Genomic DNA, 19359 nt, shown 5'->3' with positions numbered 1-19359 from the left:
CATGGAAATTTAAAGGGAACCTGTCTCTGAAATGTGCTGTGAGCAGAAGGAACTGAGCAGATTGATATATAGTTTTGTGGGAAAAGATTCAGCCTCATTCACACGTCCGTGTCTGTGCTCAAATCCGTGAGCAGGTGGTCAGTGATGAAACCATGTTGGGTCCGTGTGTCCGTTTTTGCTGTCCGTGTTGCATCGGTGTTTCATTGACACTGAACAGCTGAAAAATAATTTTCAAAGCATCTCTTCTTAATGATCCGTGAAACACGGATGCCATAGACTATAATGGACGTGATGGATCCGTAAACACGGACAAATTAAAGCATGCATCCGTGCTAAAACGCTGATGTGTGAATACACACATTAAAATGAATGGGGACGTGTGCTGTCCGTGGAGAACATGTACAGCACACATCCGAGAAACACTGACGTGTGAAGGAGGCTTAACTTGTATTTTATCATATTCAAGGGTTTGTAAAAACATGGCTGCTTGTGTTCAAAAACAGCACCACCGTTGTGCACAGGTTGTGTGCGGTATTTCAGCTCTGCCCATTGACTCCAGTGAGGCTGAACTGCAATACCAGACAAAACCCATGAACAAGAGTGGAGCAGTTTTTTTGAAGAAAGCATGTTTTTTGTAAATCTTGGACAACCCCTTTATTTCCTGCTCTTTCTAGGCTTAGGAGTCCAGTGGGCGGTCCTACTCAGTGATGGCCATCTTTAAACAGTGTAGGCTGTCAATCCCTGAGTAGGTCGATCCACTGAACTCCTAAGCCTAGAAAGAACAGGGATGAATATAAATAAATTACAAGTTCTGCCGAATCTTTTCCCACAAAACTATACATCAATCTGCTCAGCTCCTCCTGCTCTAGAACATGCTTCAGGTAGATCGGACATCTTTTCCACCGGTTCATGCAAAGGATTGACCAATTGGCAGACAATTGAGATTGTTGGCTAGACATAGAATGCAGAAATGACTTGTAAAGTGTAACTTTGCCATTACCTCTGATGTGATCGAGATCGTCCACAGATCCACACTGATTGCTACAAATTAAGTGGTCCAATGAGTTCTAATGAGCACAATTTCCATACGTGCCAACTCTCAAGAATTGCCTTCAGGGACAATAGATAATGTGGAAAACTAATTTTTAAAGAATAAGCTCTTCCCCCAGATACTGTTCTCGCACCCAAAACAATAGCCAGAGTGTCATTGCTGCCATAGGTCCCCCATCAACATTGCCAGACGTAGCTCCTCCATCTAGGCCTAGTTCACATTTCAGTATTTGGACAGTCATTTCCCTCAGTGATGGACAGCCACAACCAGGTGCAGGTCAGAAAAACAGAACAGGAGCAAATCTTTCCATAACAACTTATCTCTGTGGAAACTTCACTCCTGGTTTTCGCTCACCATCACTGATTGAAATCACTGACCCAAATACCGATGGGAGATCTAGACTTAAAGGGAACCTGTCACCGGGATTTTGTGTATAGAGCTGAGGACATGGGTTGCTACATGGCCACTAGCACATCCGCAATATCCAGTCCCCATAGCTCTGTGTGCTTTTATTGTGTAAAAAAAACGATTTCATACATATGCAAATTAACCTGAGATGAGTCCTGTCCCTGACTCATCTCACATACAGGACTCATCTCAGGTTAATTTGCATATGGATCAAATCCTTATTTTTACACAATAAAAGCACACAGAGCTATGGGGACTGGATATTGCGGATGTGCTAGTGGCCATGTAGCAACCCATGTCCTCAGCTCTATACACAAAATCCCAGTGACAGGTTCCCATTAAGGGTGTAAGACAGAGCCACCCCATTAACAGAGCCATCCAGAGTGCCCTATTAATGATGCAAGTCTGTGGTCCACAATTATGAATCTGTTAACACCAGTTTTTGGTGTAAAACAAACCCCCAAGAAGTCAGTTTGAGCAGAAAATTGCATTGTAAAACGTTTAGACAGATATATGCAAATGGAGATATTTTGGTACAAATCTAAACCAGGCGTAGATTTCATTTTGTGACTTTAGTAAAGTCCAACATACACCAAATTTATTAAGGGGTACACACCTTTTGATAAATTTGCCACAGTTTACTCCAACAGTCTTATTTTTAAGACTGAAGCTTGGCTGTCTCCGGCAGCCCCATAGAGCCGAAACATGTGTGACAGTAACATCCAGGATCTCACATTTATTCTGCCAGTCAGCGCCAGATAGACCACCTTCTTAAAGAACCACTTCCACAAAAATTTTATTCTGTGACCTGGAAGGAACGTAGTGAAGATAATCTTCTAACCAGTGTCTGTATTTGTGAGTTATAACCTCCCTTCTGATCCTTAGCTGTGTCATGTGACCAACACTCTGATCTGCAACTGACAGGACAGGAAGTCAGTTACTTCTCTATTCATTCCTATGAGACTGACATTGAGGCTCCCATAGGAATACATAGAGAAAGTGGCTTCCTGTCCACATATAAGATGCCATGTTATTTGGAAAGTCCGAGTGCTGGTCACATGACAAAGCTGAGGATCAGAAGGGAGTGGATAACTTACAAATAAACACTAATAAGTAGATTACCTTCACTACAGTTTACATCATGTACCTTTCTAACAGGTCAGAGAATAAAATATTTTTGTGAGAGTGCTTCTTTAATAGAGACATCCTATTAACCATGAAAGTTAATGTTTCAATTAAAAAAAAAGGGGAAAATAACCTTCCCTCCCTCCTGCTTTTCATTTCTTTTTATAAATTACCAAGTAACCAAGGCTGAGCATAAGGCTAGGGCTACATGGCAACACTGCAAGGCAGAATTGGGAATGGATATATATTAGAAAATGGTTATCCTCATTCCTGTATCTGTCGCCATTACTTTAGAACAAATTAAACATCATTAGGTTTTCAGCAAATAATGCCACATTGGAATAACACCTCATTAAAGAGACCTGGTACTCTATTACAGTGCACTAATGTGTATGGCCTATTTAAAATGTGGAATGCGTCCAAGAGAATGCGGCTCTCCTATATGTTTAAAGCTCCAGTGTGGGGTTTCACTTTTAAAGCGGTTGTGCAGGATTAGATAACCTGTCCATGGGTTGTGCCTGGTATTACAGCCCCACTATACTAAAGTGAATCGGGCAGAACTGCAATACCACATACAGCCTGTGGGCAGGGGTGGTGAAGTTTTTTGTATTGCTTAAAGAGGACATGTCCGCTTTAACAACATGTATGTTTTAGTAAGTACTTGCATTCCCCATAAAGTAACAGATTTTGAGTATTTCTTATTAGAGATCTGAAATGTGCCAAAACTCACGGATGAATATTCTGAAACTCTCCCTTTAACATTAGTCAGTCTAGTCAGCCAATTTGATATTTTTATGGATAGGGAAACGTAAGCGCCAGACTTCTGTAGTGTCACGTATGTAGAAGAACGTTGGAGGATCAAATGTGTCAGTGACAATAATACCCAGTTCTTTTGGCTAGTTTTAGTCAAGTAAGGCCTCATGCACACGACCGTTGTTGTGTTCCGTTCCGCAAAATGGGGTTCCGCTGTTCCGTGATCCGTTTCCGTTTTTGTTTCCGTGTGTCTTCCTTTATTTTTGGAGGATCACCAGACATGAAGGAAAGTAAAAAAAAAAAAGTCTAAGTCAAGTTTGCCATGCAAATGATAGGAAAAAAACGGACCCGGACGCGGATGACAATCTTGTGTTCCTCCGCGTTTTTCACGGACCTATTGACCTGAATGGGTCCGCGAACCATTTTCGTGAAAAAAATAGGACAGGTTATATTTTTTTGACGGACTGGAACCACGGACGCGGATGACAAACTGGGCATTAGCCGAGTTTTCAACTGACCCATTAAAAGTTAATAGGTCCGCAGAAAATCACGAAAAACGGAACAACGGACACGGAATGAAACAATGATCGTGTGCATGAGGCCTAACTCTGTAGGGCTGATTTTGTCTTTAGTAGTTTATTAAAAGTGGGAGAAATCCATCAATAAAGTAAAGCTATTGCTGTTTTATGACAGACTGTGTCTGCAGCCTCTTAGATGAAATATAGGCAAATGGAAGCAGCAGCCTGTATTCTGCTGACTGTCTCACTGAACCGTAGATGGAGATTTTTTGCTTGCCACTATATTATTATATTCAAGGGCAGACCCCCATAACAGAGGACCCCTGGGCAAGAATAGTTTGCAGACCCCTTGACTTCCAGCTGGTGTCACATGTTGTATGTCCACCCCCAAGCTTTCCTGACTGAAACCCACTTGTGATGTCACAGCAGCTTACATAACTGAACACCACTTGTGATGTCACAAAAACGTGCCTGATCGGTGCAATCGTGATGTCACAGCAGCTAATCTAAAGGAAACACTATTGTGACGTCACAGTAGTTTACCTGACTGAAATCCACTTGTAATGTCACAGTAGCTTACTTGACTGACACCCACTTGTGATGTCACAGTAGTTTACCTGACTGAACACCAGTTGTGATGTCATAGTAGTTTACCTGACTGAAATCCACTTGTAATGTCACAGTAGCTTACCTGAATGCAACCCACTTGTGATGTCACAGTAGTTTACATGACTGAACACCAGTTGTGATGTCATAGTAGTTTACCTGACTGACACCCACTTGTGATGCCATAGTAGCTTACCTGAATGCAACCCACTTGTGATGTCACATTAGTTTACCTGAGTGAACACCAGTTGTGATGTCATAGTAGTTTACCTGACTGAAATCCACTTGTAATGTCATAGTAGCTTACCTGAATGAAACCCACTTGTGATGTCACATTAGTTTACCTGACTGAACACCAGTTGTGATGTCATAGTAGTTTACCTGACTGAAATCCACTTGTAATGTCATAGTAGCTTACCTGAATGAAACCCTCTTGTGATGTCACATTAGTTTACCTGACTGAACACCAGTTGTGATGTCATAGTAGTTTACCTGACTGAAATCCACTTGTAATGTCATAGTAGCTTACCTGAATGAAACCCACTTGTGATGTCACATTAGTTTACCTGACTGAACACCAGTTGTGATGTCATAGTAGCTTACCTGAATGCAACCCACTTGTGATGTCACAGTAGTTTAACTGACTGAACACCAGTTGTACATATCGTATGAACACACCTGGTTGGAATATGTCTGTGAAGGTTCTCATTTATCCAGGTATCGTAGATACACCTGGTTGGGTTGTGCCCAATCATGAAGCCAACAGTTTCAATAAAAGTATAATAGGGAATTCCTGTATGTACATTTTAGGTGACCAGAGGTTAAGCAATACATTACTTACTTTTACATCTCAGAAACGGGTTGAACTTCCTACTTCAGCAGAAGCTGACCCACCTAAGTGACTTGTGCTGGTATTTCATTCTGCCTGCAGAGGGACTGCTCCATTGTTTTCACTCCTTGCAAACATTTGCATTCTTTCAAGATTATGAAACCGATTAAACAAACACTAATGAACTGGAAAATAGGATTTACCAAAAGTCTCTTCACAGGAAACAAGTCTGCCTCACCGTGTGCTCGTGTTCTTGTGTCTTTGTGCAGCTCATACATACCCAGCTACAACTTCAACTGCGCCAAAGAGACTTCCCCGGAGCCTCCGCTCTCCGAGAATGAAAGGCAGATCTATAAAAATGTTTTAGAAGGAGGAGATATTCCGTTCCAGGGACTGAGCGGCCTGAACAGACGCCCCTCCAGCTCTGCCTCCAATAAAGGTACGTGAACCAAAAACAGCCCTGTGGCCCCATCGAGGTCAGGAGGACTAGGTTTTCTTTGAAAGGCAAACTGGCAAGATGATAACACCTCACCTTTAAAAACAAAGGCACTGTGCTAATAATGTCTCTGAGGAATGTTTGGCAGTCATGTATGTGTCAGAGAACTGCGACTAACAAATCACACCCTTCTTGGGAAGGAGAATGTGATTGTCTTAGGAGTCATTAGCAGTCATTTAATAATAGTGAGCTACAAAGCATACTTACTGTATACTACAAAACAGTGCACCAAATTGATTAAAGGGGCGCACATGGCATGATAAATTGCCACTACTTAGGCCGTCACTTAGGCTACTTTCACACTGTCGTTTTGGTTTCCGTTTGTGAGATCCGTTCAGGGCTCACACAAGCGGTCCAAAACGGATCCGTTTTGCCCTAATGCATTCTGAATGGAAAAGGATCCGCTCAGAATGCATCAGTTTGCCTCCGTTCCGCTCTGGAGGCGCACACCAAAACGCTGCTGACACAATAGAAATCAGATCCTTCCACCATTGACTTTCAATGGTGTTTATGACGGATCCGTCATTGCTATACAGATGAAACAAAAACAAAAAAGTCCATTTATTTCAGTAATGCAAATTAAAAGGAATTGCATTAATGCAGCTTAAAATTAGAATATTGTGAAAAGGTTCAATAATCTAGGCTCAAAGTGTCACACTCTAGTCAGCTAATTAATCCATACCCCCTGAACAAGGGGACCTGAGATTGTGACTTTGGGGTTTCATAAGCTGTGAGCCGTAATCATCCCAATTATACCAAATAAAGGCTTGAAATATCTCGCTTTGCATGTAATGAGTCTATGGCTACTTTCACATTTGCTTTTGGTGCGGATCAGTTCAATCAATACAACCGCATGCATCCGTTCAGAACAGATCCATTTGTATTATCTTTAACATAGCCAAAACGAATCAGTCTTGAACACCATTGAAAGTCAATGGGGGACGGATCCGTTTTCTATTGTGTCCGTGAAAACAGATCCGTCCCCATTGACTTAAATTGTGTGTCAGGACGGATCCGTTTGGCTCAGTTTCGTCAGACGGACACCAAAACGCTGCAAGCAGAATGGAGACGGAACAGAGCCAAACTGATGCAGTCTGAGCGGATCCTTATCTATTCAGAATGCATTAACTGCAAAACTGATCAGTTTTGGACTGCTTGTGAGATCCCTGAACAGATCTCACAAACGGAAACCAAAACGCCAGTGTGAAAGTAGCCTATCTCATATGTTAGTTTCACCTTTTAAGTTGCATTACTAAAATAAATGAACTTTGCACGATATTCAAATTTTTTAAGTTTCACCTGTAGAAGACATAATACAACCAGATCTGTTCATGACGGATGCATGCGGTTGTATTAATGTAACATTTTTGCAGATCCATGACGGATCCGCAAAAAACGCCAGTGTGAAAGTAGCCTAAAAGGAATGGGCAGAAGTTCTCAGCTGAGTGCTTCTACCCCTTCGTTTCAGCGATCGGTGGTGCTGTCAGCATCCAGTCTCTCACCGTTACACTTTAAATAAATTTGGTGTATTTTATAAATCCTCCTACACACACCCCTTTGATTCATCAATTGGATGAATGGTATGGATTCAGTAAATATGGTTCATTAGGTGACCGATTCAGAACAGGCTCCTCTGTCTACCCCATGTTTTACTGATACGTGTAGAACAGATCAAAATGACCTTCCCAAGCCCAGTGGTAGCTGGCATCCACCAAGGTGGCACCAGTCCTGTATGTAATTCTCTTGACCCAGTGACTGACAATGTCTTAAAGGGGTTATCCCATGACTAAAAGCTAGAACCAGCCCTGTACCTCACATGGATCCAGAGATCTCCCCATATATTGCTCTGCTAGATTATATCAAGCTGGCAGCTCAAGGGGAGTGTCTTTTGTGCTGCAGCTCAGGGGGCGTGTCCATGCTCTACCTATCACAGCTCAGGAGGCAGTTGAAGGATTAAACTGAGCATGTGCGGCCTTTTCAGTGAGCAGGTCAAAGAAATAAGGAAAAAAAAAATGCAGGTGGCGCTATACAGATATAAGATACATTTTATTGAATAACTCAGCGGCTATGCTAAATTTTTAATTACATGCAATTGCAAAAGTATTCAGAGCCAGGCGCTGGTTTGAAAACGGTAGAATATTGAGGTTTTTCCATTAAACATGCTACCACCGGTGCCCTCTGATCAGGAGAGTAGATTCCCGTTCCACTGCATGAATGGAGCAGCAAGTCGCACTTGTGGTCTGCTGCTCCATTCATTCACTAGGGGATGGGTGAAGATAGTGGAGTACAGCACTCTTCTATCTCCAGAAGACCGCTGCTCCATTCAGAAATAGGGAACACGGGGTCCCTGTTCTTATAATCAGCAGGGGTTGTAGCTGTTGGACCTCTGCTGATCAGACATTTGTTCCTACTTATTCCGCTCCTCCGAAACAACCCAGCAGGGAATACATGTCTAATCAGCAGAGGTCCAACAGTTATGACCCATGCTGATTATGAGATTAGGGACCCTCTGTTCCCCCATTCTGAATGGAGCAGCGGTCTCCTGGAGATATGTGTCTGTCATGGAACAACCCCTTTAAGCATTTTTGCTGAAATCTGAATGTCCCTGGATGTAAAATGTAGTGCAGTCTACCGCTTCCATGTGTTTGTATGAAATTAATACACCTGGGAAAATTATGGAAAGTAGTTTATTGGACTCCTCTGATAATAGAGAGACAACGGTACTTTAGAAACCCGATGAAGGGTTTATTTGAGTAATAACTGCATATCCGTGATTAAGTCTGTGTTAATTATTGCAATCTTAACCGAGTGCCTTTGTTCTATTCTTCATGCTTACACATGGACCCCACAGGTGGGAACGCTCATGTATTTTCTCATTCCTCATTAAACAAGCGAACATGTAGTGGTAGTAATTCATTAGGCAGCTTGTTTAAGCAGAAGTCCTCTTTGTCAGCTGCAAAAGCTTGCATAGGTGAGATTCTACCCTCCAGATTCAAACCTATAGTGGCTGTCCAGGACCCCTGCCGGCACACGCAGAGTTCATCGCTGTCCATGCAGAAAGCACAGAGCTGCGAGAACTTGCTGGAACCTTTGACATCATCTGAAAGCAAACAAACATGTGCATTTCCAGCCAGTGGAAGTGTGGATAATATGTTGGGGAAATGCTATAAGGATTATAAGGTAAAGTCAGGCAGCGCCATGAGCCTGCAAGAGTACACCATGAACTCTGCAAAAAGTTCATTCACATCCAATCTCAGGTCAGGTGGCACCGAGTTCAACATGATGTACAGGAATATGCACCATATTAACCGATCTTCCCTGCATAATGCTTTGTCGTGTTCCAATGTCAGGGATATTGCTAACCATTTTGAGAAGGACGGAAAGCATGGATCCTTTCTTAAATTTGGGATTGAGGGCTCTGATCATGTGCCTAAGCACACTGTATCTTCACGTGTATCGACCTTTGAGCAACTCATACAAAGATCCCGGTCAATGCCTTCCTTAGATATATCTAATGGACCAAGTGTCTCCCCTACTCCTTCACAGTCAAGAACAGAAGTGGTGAATGCTTGCTCTGCCGAGTCTTTTCTAGAGAGTCCACTGAAGAAAAATGAAGATACAAATATGCAGCTCCCTCTTCAGAAGACCTCCACCCCTAGTAGTAACGTGGAAGAGATGAGTTCTGACCTCAGTGATATTGCTTTAGTTGATACTCTTTCCGTAGGCACAGATGAGACTGACCAGCTTTCTAACACATCCAATGACAGTTGCAACAGTACCATTAAACCATCCCAAAGATACAAAATGAACACCTGTAAGAGTTCCTGTCCTGCTTCCTACACAAGGTTTACTACTATTCGGAGACATGAACAGAAAATGGCCAAGGACTCAAAAACCACAGCACGTTCTGACCGGCAGCTTATTCAGAGAAATATATATCTAATAAGTCCACTTCCTTTCAAAATAAAGAAGCCACTTCAGGACAGTCCAAAAAGGTCTTCAGATACCTTGGAAAAAAACTCTGATATTATTGAGCCATCAAAGGAAAGCCATATAGATCACCTACTTAAGCCTTCAGACGGTGTTGAAGAGAAGCCTTGTCTACCTACACGGCAGTCTTCATTTGAAATTGTGGAAAGACTGAGCTGCCTAAACGTTAACAATTTTGATCATGATAATGCTAATCTAGAACATGATTGTGTTGACTCGCTAAATAATGGAGATATTGTCTCATTTCCTTTATCTTACAATTTGGATTCAAACAACAATCAGCCGAGTGATGGTGGAGCAGTCACTGGAGGTGGAGTTTTTCTGCATCTTGCCGATATGTGACACTTCATATGTGTGACCGACCATCTCTACCTGTCATCCACCTTCATTCCCTCTTGAATTCACATCTGTGCTTCCTGTCTGTGTTCCTTCTGAGCTGACATGTGCTGGGATTTGTTGCTGCAGTGCATAAAGAAATGTAACCACCTTCGTATATTCAGCCTTGGATATATTTTAGATCATAACAAACCCCAATATCTTAGTTGGCTTTGGTCTCGGTGACCTCTAGACTGAACTGGCAAATGTGTAACTTAAGGATCACCAATTTTTTTTAATGCTGTCTCACTTAGGACTGCACTGAAGTATAGGGCCATATAGACCAATCTTCTCTGTATAGGGGAGTCTTTGCTCATGATTATATTTCCCTGGTGTTTCAAAATCTCCAATATTCTCCAGTCATTTATTAGAAGTAGCTCTATATTCATTTAATTTTTAGATTCTACCCAAAATTCACGTGTCATTAGTTTCTGATCGGTGAGGGTCGAGCTTCCAGCACCCTCACCAGTCAGCTGTGTGAAGAGACCGCAGCCTCTTCCTAGGCTAGTGATGTCATGTTCATTGGTCACGTGGCCTTGGCACATCTCAGACCCATTCAAGTGAATGGGTCTGAGGTGCTATACGGTGCTACGATTGTTCAGCTGTGAGGAGGGTTCCTAGGAGTCAGACCTCCACTGTTCAGATACTGATGACCCATCCTGAGTTTTAAACATGAAGGATGCTTGCCTTTTATTTAATCCTAAAAGCAATCACAGAAAGTTTGGATTTGGTTACACCAAGATTTTGTTAAAACCAACAGAAGTGCCAAGAGCCTTAAATTGCATCCATATTCACATCAATCATTGACATCTCCTTGCTAGATTCAGTTTTGTCCTGTTTGAGACGGCATTGTAATTGTTTTGTCCAATTTCCGTCCATCAGTTCTTAACCTTCTCATACGGTTTTAGTCAATGTCAGCGGGATCACAAACAAGCATTCTGAAGAGTTTGGCTGCAGTGATTTAGTAATTTAGAAATGGTTTTTAGACTGTCCTGTGTGCCGTCTCAACCTGTGTGTTCCAGCGGCTTTAACATTCCATGATACTAATCGAAAATTTGTTGTTGGTTTTTTTTTAAACTAGATTCAGAATCTCCAAGACATTTTACACCACTCGAATACATGGATCACCCTGAAGAACTTGTGCGTAGGCGTTATGACAGCAAAGAGGTATACTTCCACCTAATAAACATGTTGACACTGCTGGCTACATGAACATGCATGAGCTTGAACTTTTAATTTTATAGCATGACATTACATTTATGTTAGGTCTGATGTCGTACTAAAATAATACAATTAATTGTGTTAAAACTGAGAACTGGACACCTATTAGATTGTTTGTCCCCTTTGAGAAAGTTTTAACGTCCATGTAACTACTCCTTCCTGTTGTATGATAGATTGTCTTATTGCAAATTTTAATGATTAACCCAAACCAAATGGTTCTTTTACGTCTTCCTGGAATGTACATGTAGTGTTGCTTTCATCAGGTCAACACTGTTGACATAAAATCAGGGCAGAATTTTTTACATTTTCTAGGGCACTTTGGCCCATATTTTTTATTCTCTTTCTCTGCAATAGAGCTGATTGCGTTAAGCAGGCCAATAACTTGACACCATTGGATTGTAAGCAAGTATTTTTTTTATTGACTGCAGAGATATGACACGATTCACCTGTGCAGAGATTTACCAACACCAGGTCTTCGTTTAGCTGAATGCCCAACTTTTACTAATACATGTTTAAGTCCAACATCCTGTGCAAATTCATTTCTTTACATATCTGTGAAATGGTTGGAGCTGTTTTTTTATAAAGAACTCAAAATCTAAAAAATATGTACAGTTAAATGATAAAATTATTGCTGCATGTACCTGCCACAAGGGGGAGCTTATGACCTTATTATATACTGACTTGTTATTGAGTTCTGTGTATCAGTCCTATTCAGTAGTTGTGTGAGCTTTCTCTAGTGGAGGCTTCAGGAAGCTAGAATTTAATTATTTTTTTACCCCTCCTGACTTGTCCGTTTTAGTAACTACTTGCATTCCCCATGTAATAACCGCTCTGGAGCATAACTTTGTGTTGTGCTATTCTTCTATTCCTCCTAGAATGTATGAATAAATTGCCATCATTCTGCAATAAAGGCCCAAGTGGGTGTTACCTGTTGTAGGTGTGCCTCTGCACAGTCTGCCAGTAATGGACCCTGTAGGGACACGCCTCTAACTGGTAGCAACCAGTTGGATCTTTCTGCTGGTAATTCATTCATCAACTTCTTGTAGAAGTAATAGAGGAATGGCACAACATAGAGTCTTAAGAAAAAAAATGCTCCAGAATTGTTATATGGGGAACGTAAGTAGTTACTAAAACAGACATGTCGGGATTGGTGACAGCTCCTGCTCTTATACGGGTTGTCCAAGATTTAAAAAAATTTCGGGATGGCCAGACATGAGCTGAAAAAAAAAACACAACACAACTTACCGGAGCCCTCCGGACCAAACGTGTAATGTGCTGTATACATGCACTTCAATACTGCCAGTGGTCCCTTGCCATTCCTGCACACATCACTGCTGAGGTCATTGATTGGACGGCAGTGGGGACCTGCACGTAAACGACACATTACACATCTAGTCCAGCAGGGACTGGAGGCACAGCACTGGAACCGGGATGATCCAACAAGATGAGTAGTCTTTTTTTTCTCAGCCCTTGCCCTGCTACCCCTAAGATTTTTGGGATATGGGGCAACTCATTAACGGTATTTCCGTATTTTCTGTGAATACTGCAGAAAGGTGTTTACATTGCCTGCAGTGTTGCACAATCTACAGCCAGGAAGGATAGGTGGGTTTTATGTTCATATTATGGTATAGGCTTTATTATATTATGTTTTGTATGGCAAAGTAATAGGGCTGCCGTGGAGGTGCAGGAACCCTCTATATTATGTCCATATGCCTCCAATTCCAATCAGAGGCATACAGAGGTTTATTTCTGTTCTGAAAAAAATTATGTATTTATGGCCGTATTTTTCCCTAGAAGCATTGCTTCAAGTGAAGAATATTTCCCAACGTAGAGCACCAGATGGAGCTTGTATAGCAGCACCTAAAGGGCCTATGCTCTGTTTTACTGCAGCCTCTATGCACAAAGCTCTGCCAGTGTGCATGACCCTCACAGCTGATAATACTTAATTTCTACATCTTGTTAACCATTCATCATTCGGTTAGGAGCCTTAAAGGGGTTATCTAATGGTTAATGTAAAAAAAAATGAAAACGCATCATATAGTATATGTCAATCTGATTCTAACAAAGCTAGAGCTAGCCTTGTACCTTACATGGATCCAGAGATTGCCACATTCATTGCTCCAATTGCTCTGCTATATATATATATATATATATATATGTATGTGTGTGTGTGTGTGTAAATATATATATATATATATATATATATATATATATATATCAAGCTGGCAGCTCAAGAGAGTGTCCTTTCTGCTGCAGCTCAGGGAGTATGTCCTTTCTACTGCAGCTATCTCCCTATGATAGATCAGTTGAAGGATGAAACTGAGCTGTGCGGCCATCTCAGTGAGCCGGACAAAGAAATAAGAAAACAAGCAAACAGCAGGTGTACAGCTATACATTTTATTGAATAGCTCACTGGCTATACTAAATTTTTAATGATATGCAATTACAAAAGTATTCAGATCCAGGTGCTGGTTTAAAAACTGTAGAATATTTTATGTGGGACAACCTCTTTAAAGGGCATCTGTCAGCAGAATTGTACCTGTGAAACTAGCTGACCTGTTGCATGTGAAAACGTCATCATGTGTGGACCTGTCAATCAAAGTGGAGGGGGTATAATAGTTGCAGAGAGAGCATAGTCTATTGGTGTAATGGCAATGCCCCCGTTGCTCCTAGCGACTCATTTGCATATAATAAAACATAATTATTCTCAGCAATGCGGGCACATATGAACATGGGACCAACACAGATGCCTTCAGCTGCCAAGTGCACTTGTAACAGGTCAATATTTCTCAGTACATCTGTCCCATCCATACTAAGCTGTGGACTGTGAAACGAAGCTGTGAAAAGATTATCCAGGTAGTCGAATAACAACTCAAGTAAACATTAACTAGAAAAGGGAGGACTACTGAATTATTTCTGAAACTGATCCAAGTTTACTCCAGGAAGTACTGGAAGGTTGGCATGCTGTGAAGACTCCTTGCCCCTTATTCATCTTGGTTTAGTGCCAATTTGCGTTGAAGTGATGAATACTTTGAGACAGATTGCTTGCTAGGGATATTTCACTCAGTGAGTCAGATTAGGTGGAAAAGAGTTGACTAAATATGCAACTTAATGATAAAGTCTTGAAAGACTTTGACAGGTTTTAAGTTTTGAAAATGTTCATAAAACCATATCCAGACAAGAAAACTGAGGTGGCCTCAGAAGCAATGAGCAATGCATGGTATACAATTCATGGCCCACACATAAGATTTGACATCTAATAAGCTGAACTGTGTGTTTCTTTCTTCTAAACTTGGGTTTATTTTTCTAGATCAAAAAGCCCATTTTAATTTTGCAGTATACAACGGTCAAGTATGAGACTATAATTATTACTATTAGAGATGAGCGAATTTCATATTTAGAAATTCGTTCACGCTTCCTTTGGTGGTAAAAGCAGAATTGCGTTATGGATTCCTTTACCATGGACCATAACGCAATTGTATGACTGAATGCCTTTAGAGGCATTCCGTTATTCATTCCATCATAATAGAAGTCTATGGGCTGCAAAACGCATCCGTCCCGTTTCCGTTAAGAAATTCAGCTTTTACCACCAAACAAAGCGTGAACGAATTTTAGAACCTGAAATTCTCTCATCTCTAATTACTATTGTATTCTAATACATTATCAAATAGTTGGTTGATGGTAACCATAGTGTGTCAAATGTTTTATTAGAAATTGACACTGTCATTAATTCTCTTTGCTCCTCTCCTAGAAGCTGGAGAAGCAGCATTAGACTGGGTGGTCCAGTTGCGGAGGTGTATGCCTCAGTGCTCTGTAGGTCTGGTGTCATTACTGAGACGAACTGAGCTCTCCAGAGACAACTTTTGCCGGGTTGCCCTGCCTGATGCTGGATCTCGAGTCACATATTTTGGCAGGCGATGGAGCTGTGAGTTAGTAACAATGTCACTTCAAAGGATTGGTTAATAATGTCTTTATTGTTTGAACCATTACTGCTGGTACCTGTGCTGACAGCCAGGTTCTTCACAAGCCCAATAATGGCATTTTTATCTTAGAAACTTTTAGAGGATCAGCGAAGACTTAAACGTGAGCAAGAAGAAGCTGATATTGCTGCTAGGAGGCACACTGGGATTGTCCCATCTCATCACCAGTTTATCACTAATGAACGATTTGGAGACCTCCTTAATGTAGACGATTCAGCAAAGAGGAGATCTCGGTCTGAGGTCTGTTCTTGATCACGTTAAACTGCTGCTTGGCCCATAGCAATATCTTTCCTTCACATCCATTCAATACCGCCAATCATTTGTAGCCTAGCAGTTGCCGTCCATCAGCTTTCTTTTATTTGCTTTGCACCAGCTTCGGGTGGTAGAGGAACTTTAGTGACCGCTCTTACATAGCAGCATGTTGGCCTGGGAGACGGTGCTCACTGCATGAATTCTTTAGATAATTTCCTTTTTTTATGATGTCTTATTTCTCATGGCACACCATCATTGTTTTCTTCTTTTGTAATCCTAAATTTTTATTTTCATGTAGCCTGCTAACCAACTAACATGTCTCTGGTGTGTAAAAACGTACCGTAATTCTAATTTACTGTATGTAATAATTCAAGGTAATGGATTACCCATTGCCGTATGTTTTAATATTTTGTGTTAACATCTTTATAATATGTTTGATATTTCCATACACAAGCCATTTTGGAGACTTGCTGAATGGTTATGGACCCGTAATAAGCACAGAAGACATACATGTAAAGTGGCAGATGTTATAGTATGTTCTCACATTGTATAGAATTCAAAATGGCTGGCTTAATGTAGACAAAAAAACACAGATGGGAAAATTGTGTCACTACCTGTAAGTGATAATGAAGCAATAAAAGGCTCTGGTCATATTGCATTTAAGGCATCCATATGACATATACTTTGGAAAATACTCCTGACACATATATATATATATATATATATATATATATACAGACGTGGACAAAATTGTTGGTACCCTTTGGTCAATGAAAGAAAAAGTCACAATGGTCACAGAAATAACTTTAATCTGACAAAAGTAATAATAAATTAAAATTCTATAAATGTTAACCAATGAAAGTCAGACATTGTTTTTCAACCATGCTTCAACAGAATTATGTAAAAAAATAAACTCATGAAACAGGCATGGACAAAAATGATGGTACCCCTAGAAAACACAGAACATAATGTGACCAAAGGGACATGTTAATTCAAGGTGTGTCCACTAATTAGCATCACAGGTGTCTACAACCTTGTAATCAGCCATTGGGCCTATATATATGGCTCCAGGTAATCACTGTGTTGTTTGGTGATATGGTGTGTACCACACTCGACATGGACCAGAGGAAGCAAAGGAAAGAGCTGTCTCAAGAGATCAGAAAGAAAATTATAGACAAGCATGTTAAAGGTAAAGGCTATAAGACCATCTCCAAGCAACTAGATGTTCCTGTGAGTACAGTTGCACATATTATTCATAAGTTTAAGATCCATGGGACTGTAGCCAACCTCCCTGGACGTGGCCGCAGGAGGAAAATTGATGACAAATCTAAGAGACGGATAATCCGAATGGTAACAAAAGAGCCTAGAAAGACTTCTAAAGAGATTCAAGGTGAACTTCATGCTCAAGGAACATCAGTGTCAGATCGCACCATCCGTCGTTGTTTGAGCCAAAGTGGACTACATGGGAGACGACCAAGGAGGACACCATTGTTGAAAACGAATCATAAAAAAGCAAGACTGGAATATGCCAAACTACATGTTGACAAGCCACAAAGCTTCTGGGAGAATGTCCTGTGGACAGATGAGACAAAAATCGAAGTTTTTGCCAAGGCACATCAGCTGTATGTTCACAGACGAAAAAATGAAGCATATCAAGAAAAGAACACTGTCCCTACTGTGAAACATGGAGGAGGCTCTGTTATGTTCTGGGGCTGCTTTGCTGCGTCTGGCACAGGGTGTCTTGAATCTGTGCAGGGTACAATGAAATCTCAAGACTATCAAGGAATTCTAGAGAGAAATGTACTAGCCAGTGTCAGAAAGCTTGGTCTCAGTCGCAGGTCATGGGTCTTGCAACAGGACAATGACCCAAAACACACCGCTAAAAACACCCAAGAATGGCTAAGAGGAAAAAATTGGACTATTCTAAAGTGGCCTTCTATGAGCCCTGACCTCAATCCTATTGAGCATCTTTGGAAGGAGCTGAAACATGCAGTCTGGAAAAGGCACCCTTCAAACCGGACACAACTGGAGCAGTTTGCTCATGAGGAGTGGGCCAAAATACCTGCTGAGAGGTGCAGATGTCTCATTGACAGTTACAGGAAGCGTTTGATTGCAGTGATTGCCTCAAAAGGTTGCGCAACAAAATATTAAGTTAGGGATACCATCATTTTTGTCCATGCCTGTTTCATGAGTTTATTTTTTTACATAATTCTGTTGAAGCATGGTTGAAAAACAATGTCTGACTTTCATTGGTTAACATTTATAGAATTTTAATTTATTATTACTTTTGTCAGATTAAAGTTATTTCTGTGACCATTGTGACTTTTTCTTTCATTGACCAAAGGGTACCAACAATTTTGTCCACGTCTGTATATGGCACCTCTGATGGATGTCTTCAACATATACAACTGAATGTCATGCACTTGGACAAGATGCCCATAGTCCACCATTGTATAAAATGTGAGAATACATGTTTTAATTTATACCCACCCGGGATATGCCAATGGGACACTCTTGGCATTTATTGGACCCCTAGGGGTAAATACACAGATTCCCTGAACATACACAGTGTGAATAGAACCTAACAGAGGAAGAACTAAGGAAGAACTAAACACAAAATATGAAAACATATTGCTATTGATCATTTTCGTATAGAGAGGAAATTACCAGTGAGACACACGCTGCTCCAGTATGATAAATTACCATCAATGACCGAATTCTCTGATGAGTTTAGCTCTGATTGTAAATTCAGTTCCTGTAATATCTATAGTCAAACCTTTGACCCATAATAGGCCCTTTTTAGCATTGTCCCATATTAATTGTGGCAGGATCTACAGCTACTGTATAAATTATACATTCTACATGCTGATTTTTTTCTCTGCCATGAATTATTCATTTAATTTATACAGAATTAGGAATCCTGGGCGTTAATGCCGCCAACGTCTTTTACTATTTTGTATTTGCTTTTATTCTACCATATGCAATTCTGCTATAAATTCCCAGGACTCTAAGGAGCATGGTAGTTCCATGAAATGTATTTAGGAGATGAGTTCCCCATAATTATGTAAATGGTACTGATGAAAGCAGCATTCTGCTCAAGTTCTATTAATTATCTCCTGAAAGTATTAACGTAACGGCACCTCAGAGTAAAATATCCAGTTTACTCCATGTTTCACCAAATTTGTAATTCATTGTGAATATTCTATAAGCTGTGTCTCATGTCGAGCTAATTTTCTCTGAACATTTATATTTCTGTCTGTACTAAGACCTCCAACTAAATCAACTCTTAATACCTACTTGACATCCTCCATGGGTTTACAGAGTTTGGTATGCTATCACAACCTTTGTGTCCTTCCATCTTATCTTATGTATAGATGACACAAGCAAGAGCAAAGTTTGACTTCAAAGCACAGTCTCTGAAGTAAGTATGAAAGGGGAAAGTATGGTCTTCACATCGTATGTGCAAAGCCTAAGCTAACCCTGAAGCCACCAGAGAAGCTGGCTTTGGGGTAACTTTAGGAACAGGGTTTTATGTGACCTCCACTTGTCTTTGTTAATGTGAATAAGGAATTGTGCACTTGGTTTTCAAAGTTATATTTTACACATTGAAACCTGTAAGGTCAGGAATAAACTATTTATAGCAATATGGGTTTTTCTGCTATAGTGAAGTCTCTCAGTAAAGCTGCTAGGATCAAATATATTAGAAAGCCGGGCAGGCATTACTGTCAGCTACAGAAATTCTGTGCCATATAGTA

The 19359-nt window shown here is 40.7% G+C and overlaps 1 protein-coding gene across 25 annotated transcripts in view; it reads left to right on the top strand.

The window, feature by feature from the left end:
* Positions 1 to 19359, top strand: part of SORBS1 (sorbin and SH3 domain containing 1) — a 336387-nt gene that overhangs the window by 292242 nt on the left and 24786 nt on the right. For all 25 annotated transcript variants that reach the window (XR_006390469.1, XM_044298962.1, XM_044298981.1 and 22 more), the window contains 4 exons: positions 5560 to 5729; positions 11233 to 11318; positions 15425 to 15592; positions 18979 to 19025. Coding sequence is in view for 24 of the 25 variants with exons in the window: in XM_044298962.1 (XP_044154897.1) it covers positions 5560 to 5729; positions 11233 to 11318; positions 15425 to 15592; positions 18979 to 19025 (471 nt within the window). In the remaining variant the exon portion in view is untranslated. The remainder of the gene's footprint in view (positions 1 to 5559; positions 5730 to 11232; positions 11319 to 15424; positions 15593 to 18978; positions 19026 to 19359) is intronic.

Source organism: Bufo gargarizans, chromosome 6 (genome assembly GCF_014858855.1).
Source record: "Bufo gargarizans isolate SCDJY-AF-19 chromosome 6, ASM1485885v1, whole genome shotgun sequence".
NCBI lineage: Eukaryota > Metazoa > Chordata > Amphibia > Anura > Bufonidae > Bufo > Bufo gargarizans.
Note: the sequence above shows the minus strand (reverse complement) of the source record. Positions and strands in the feature narration are given on the sequence as shown.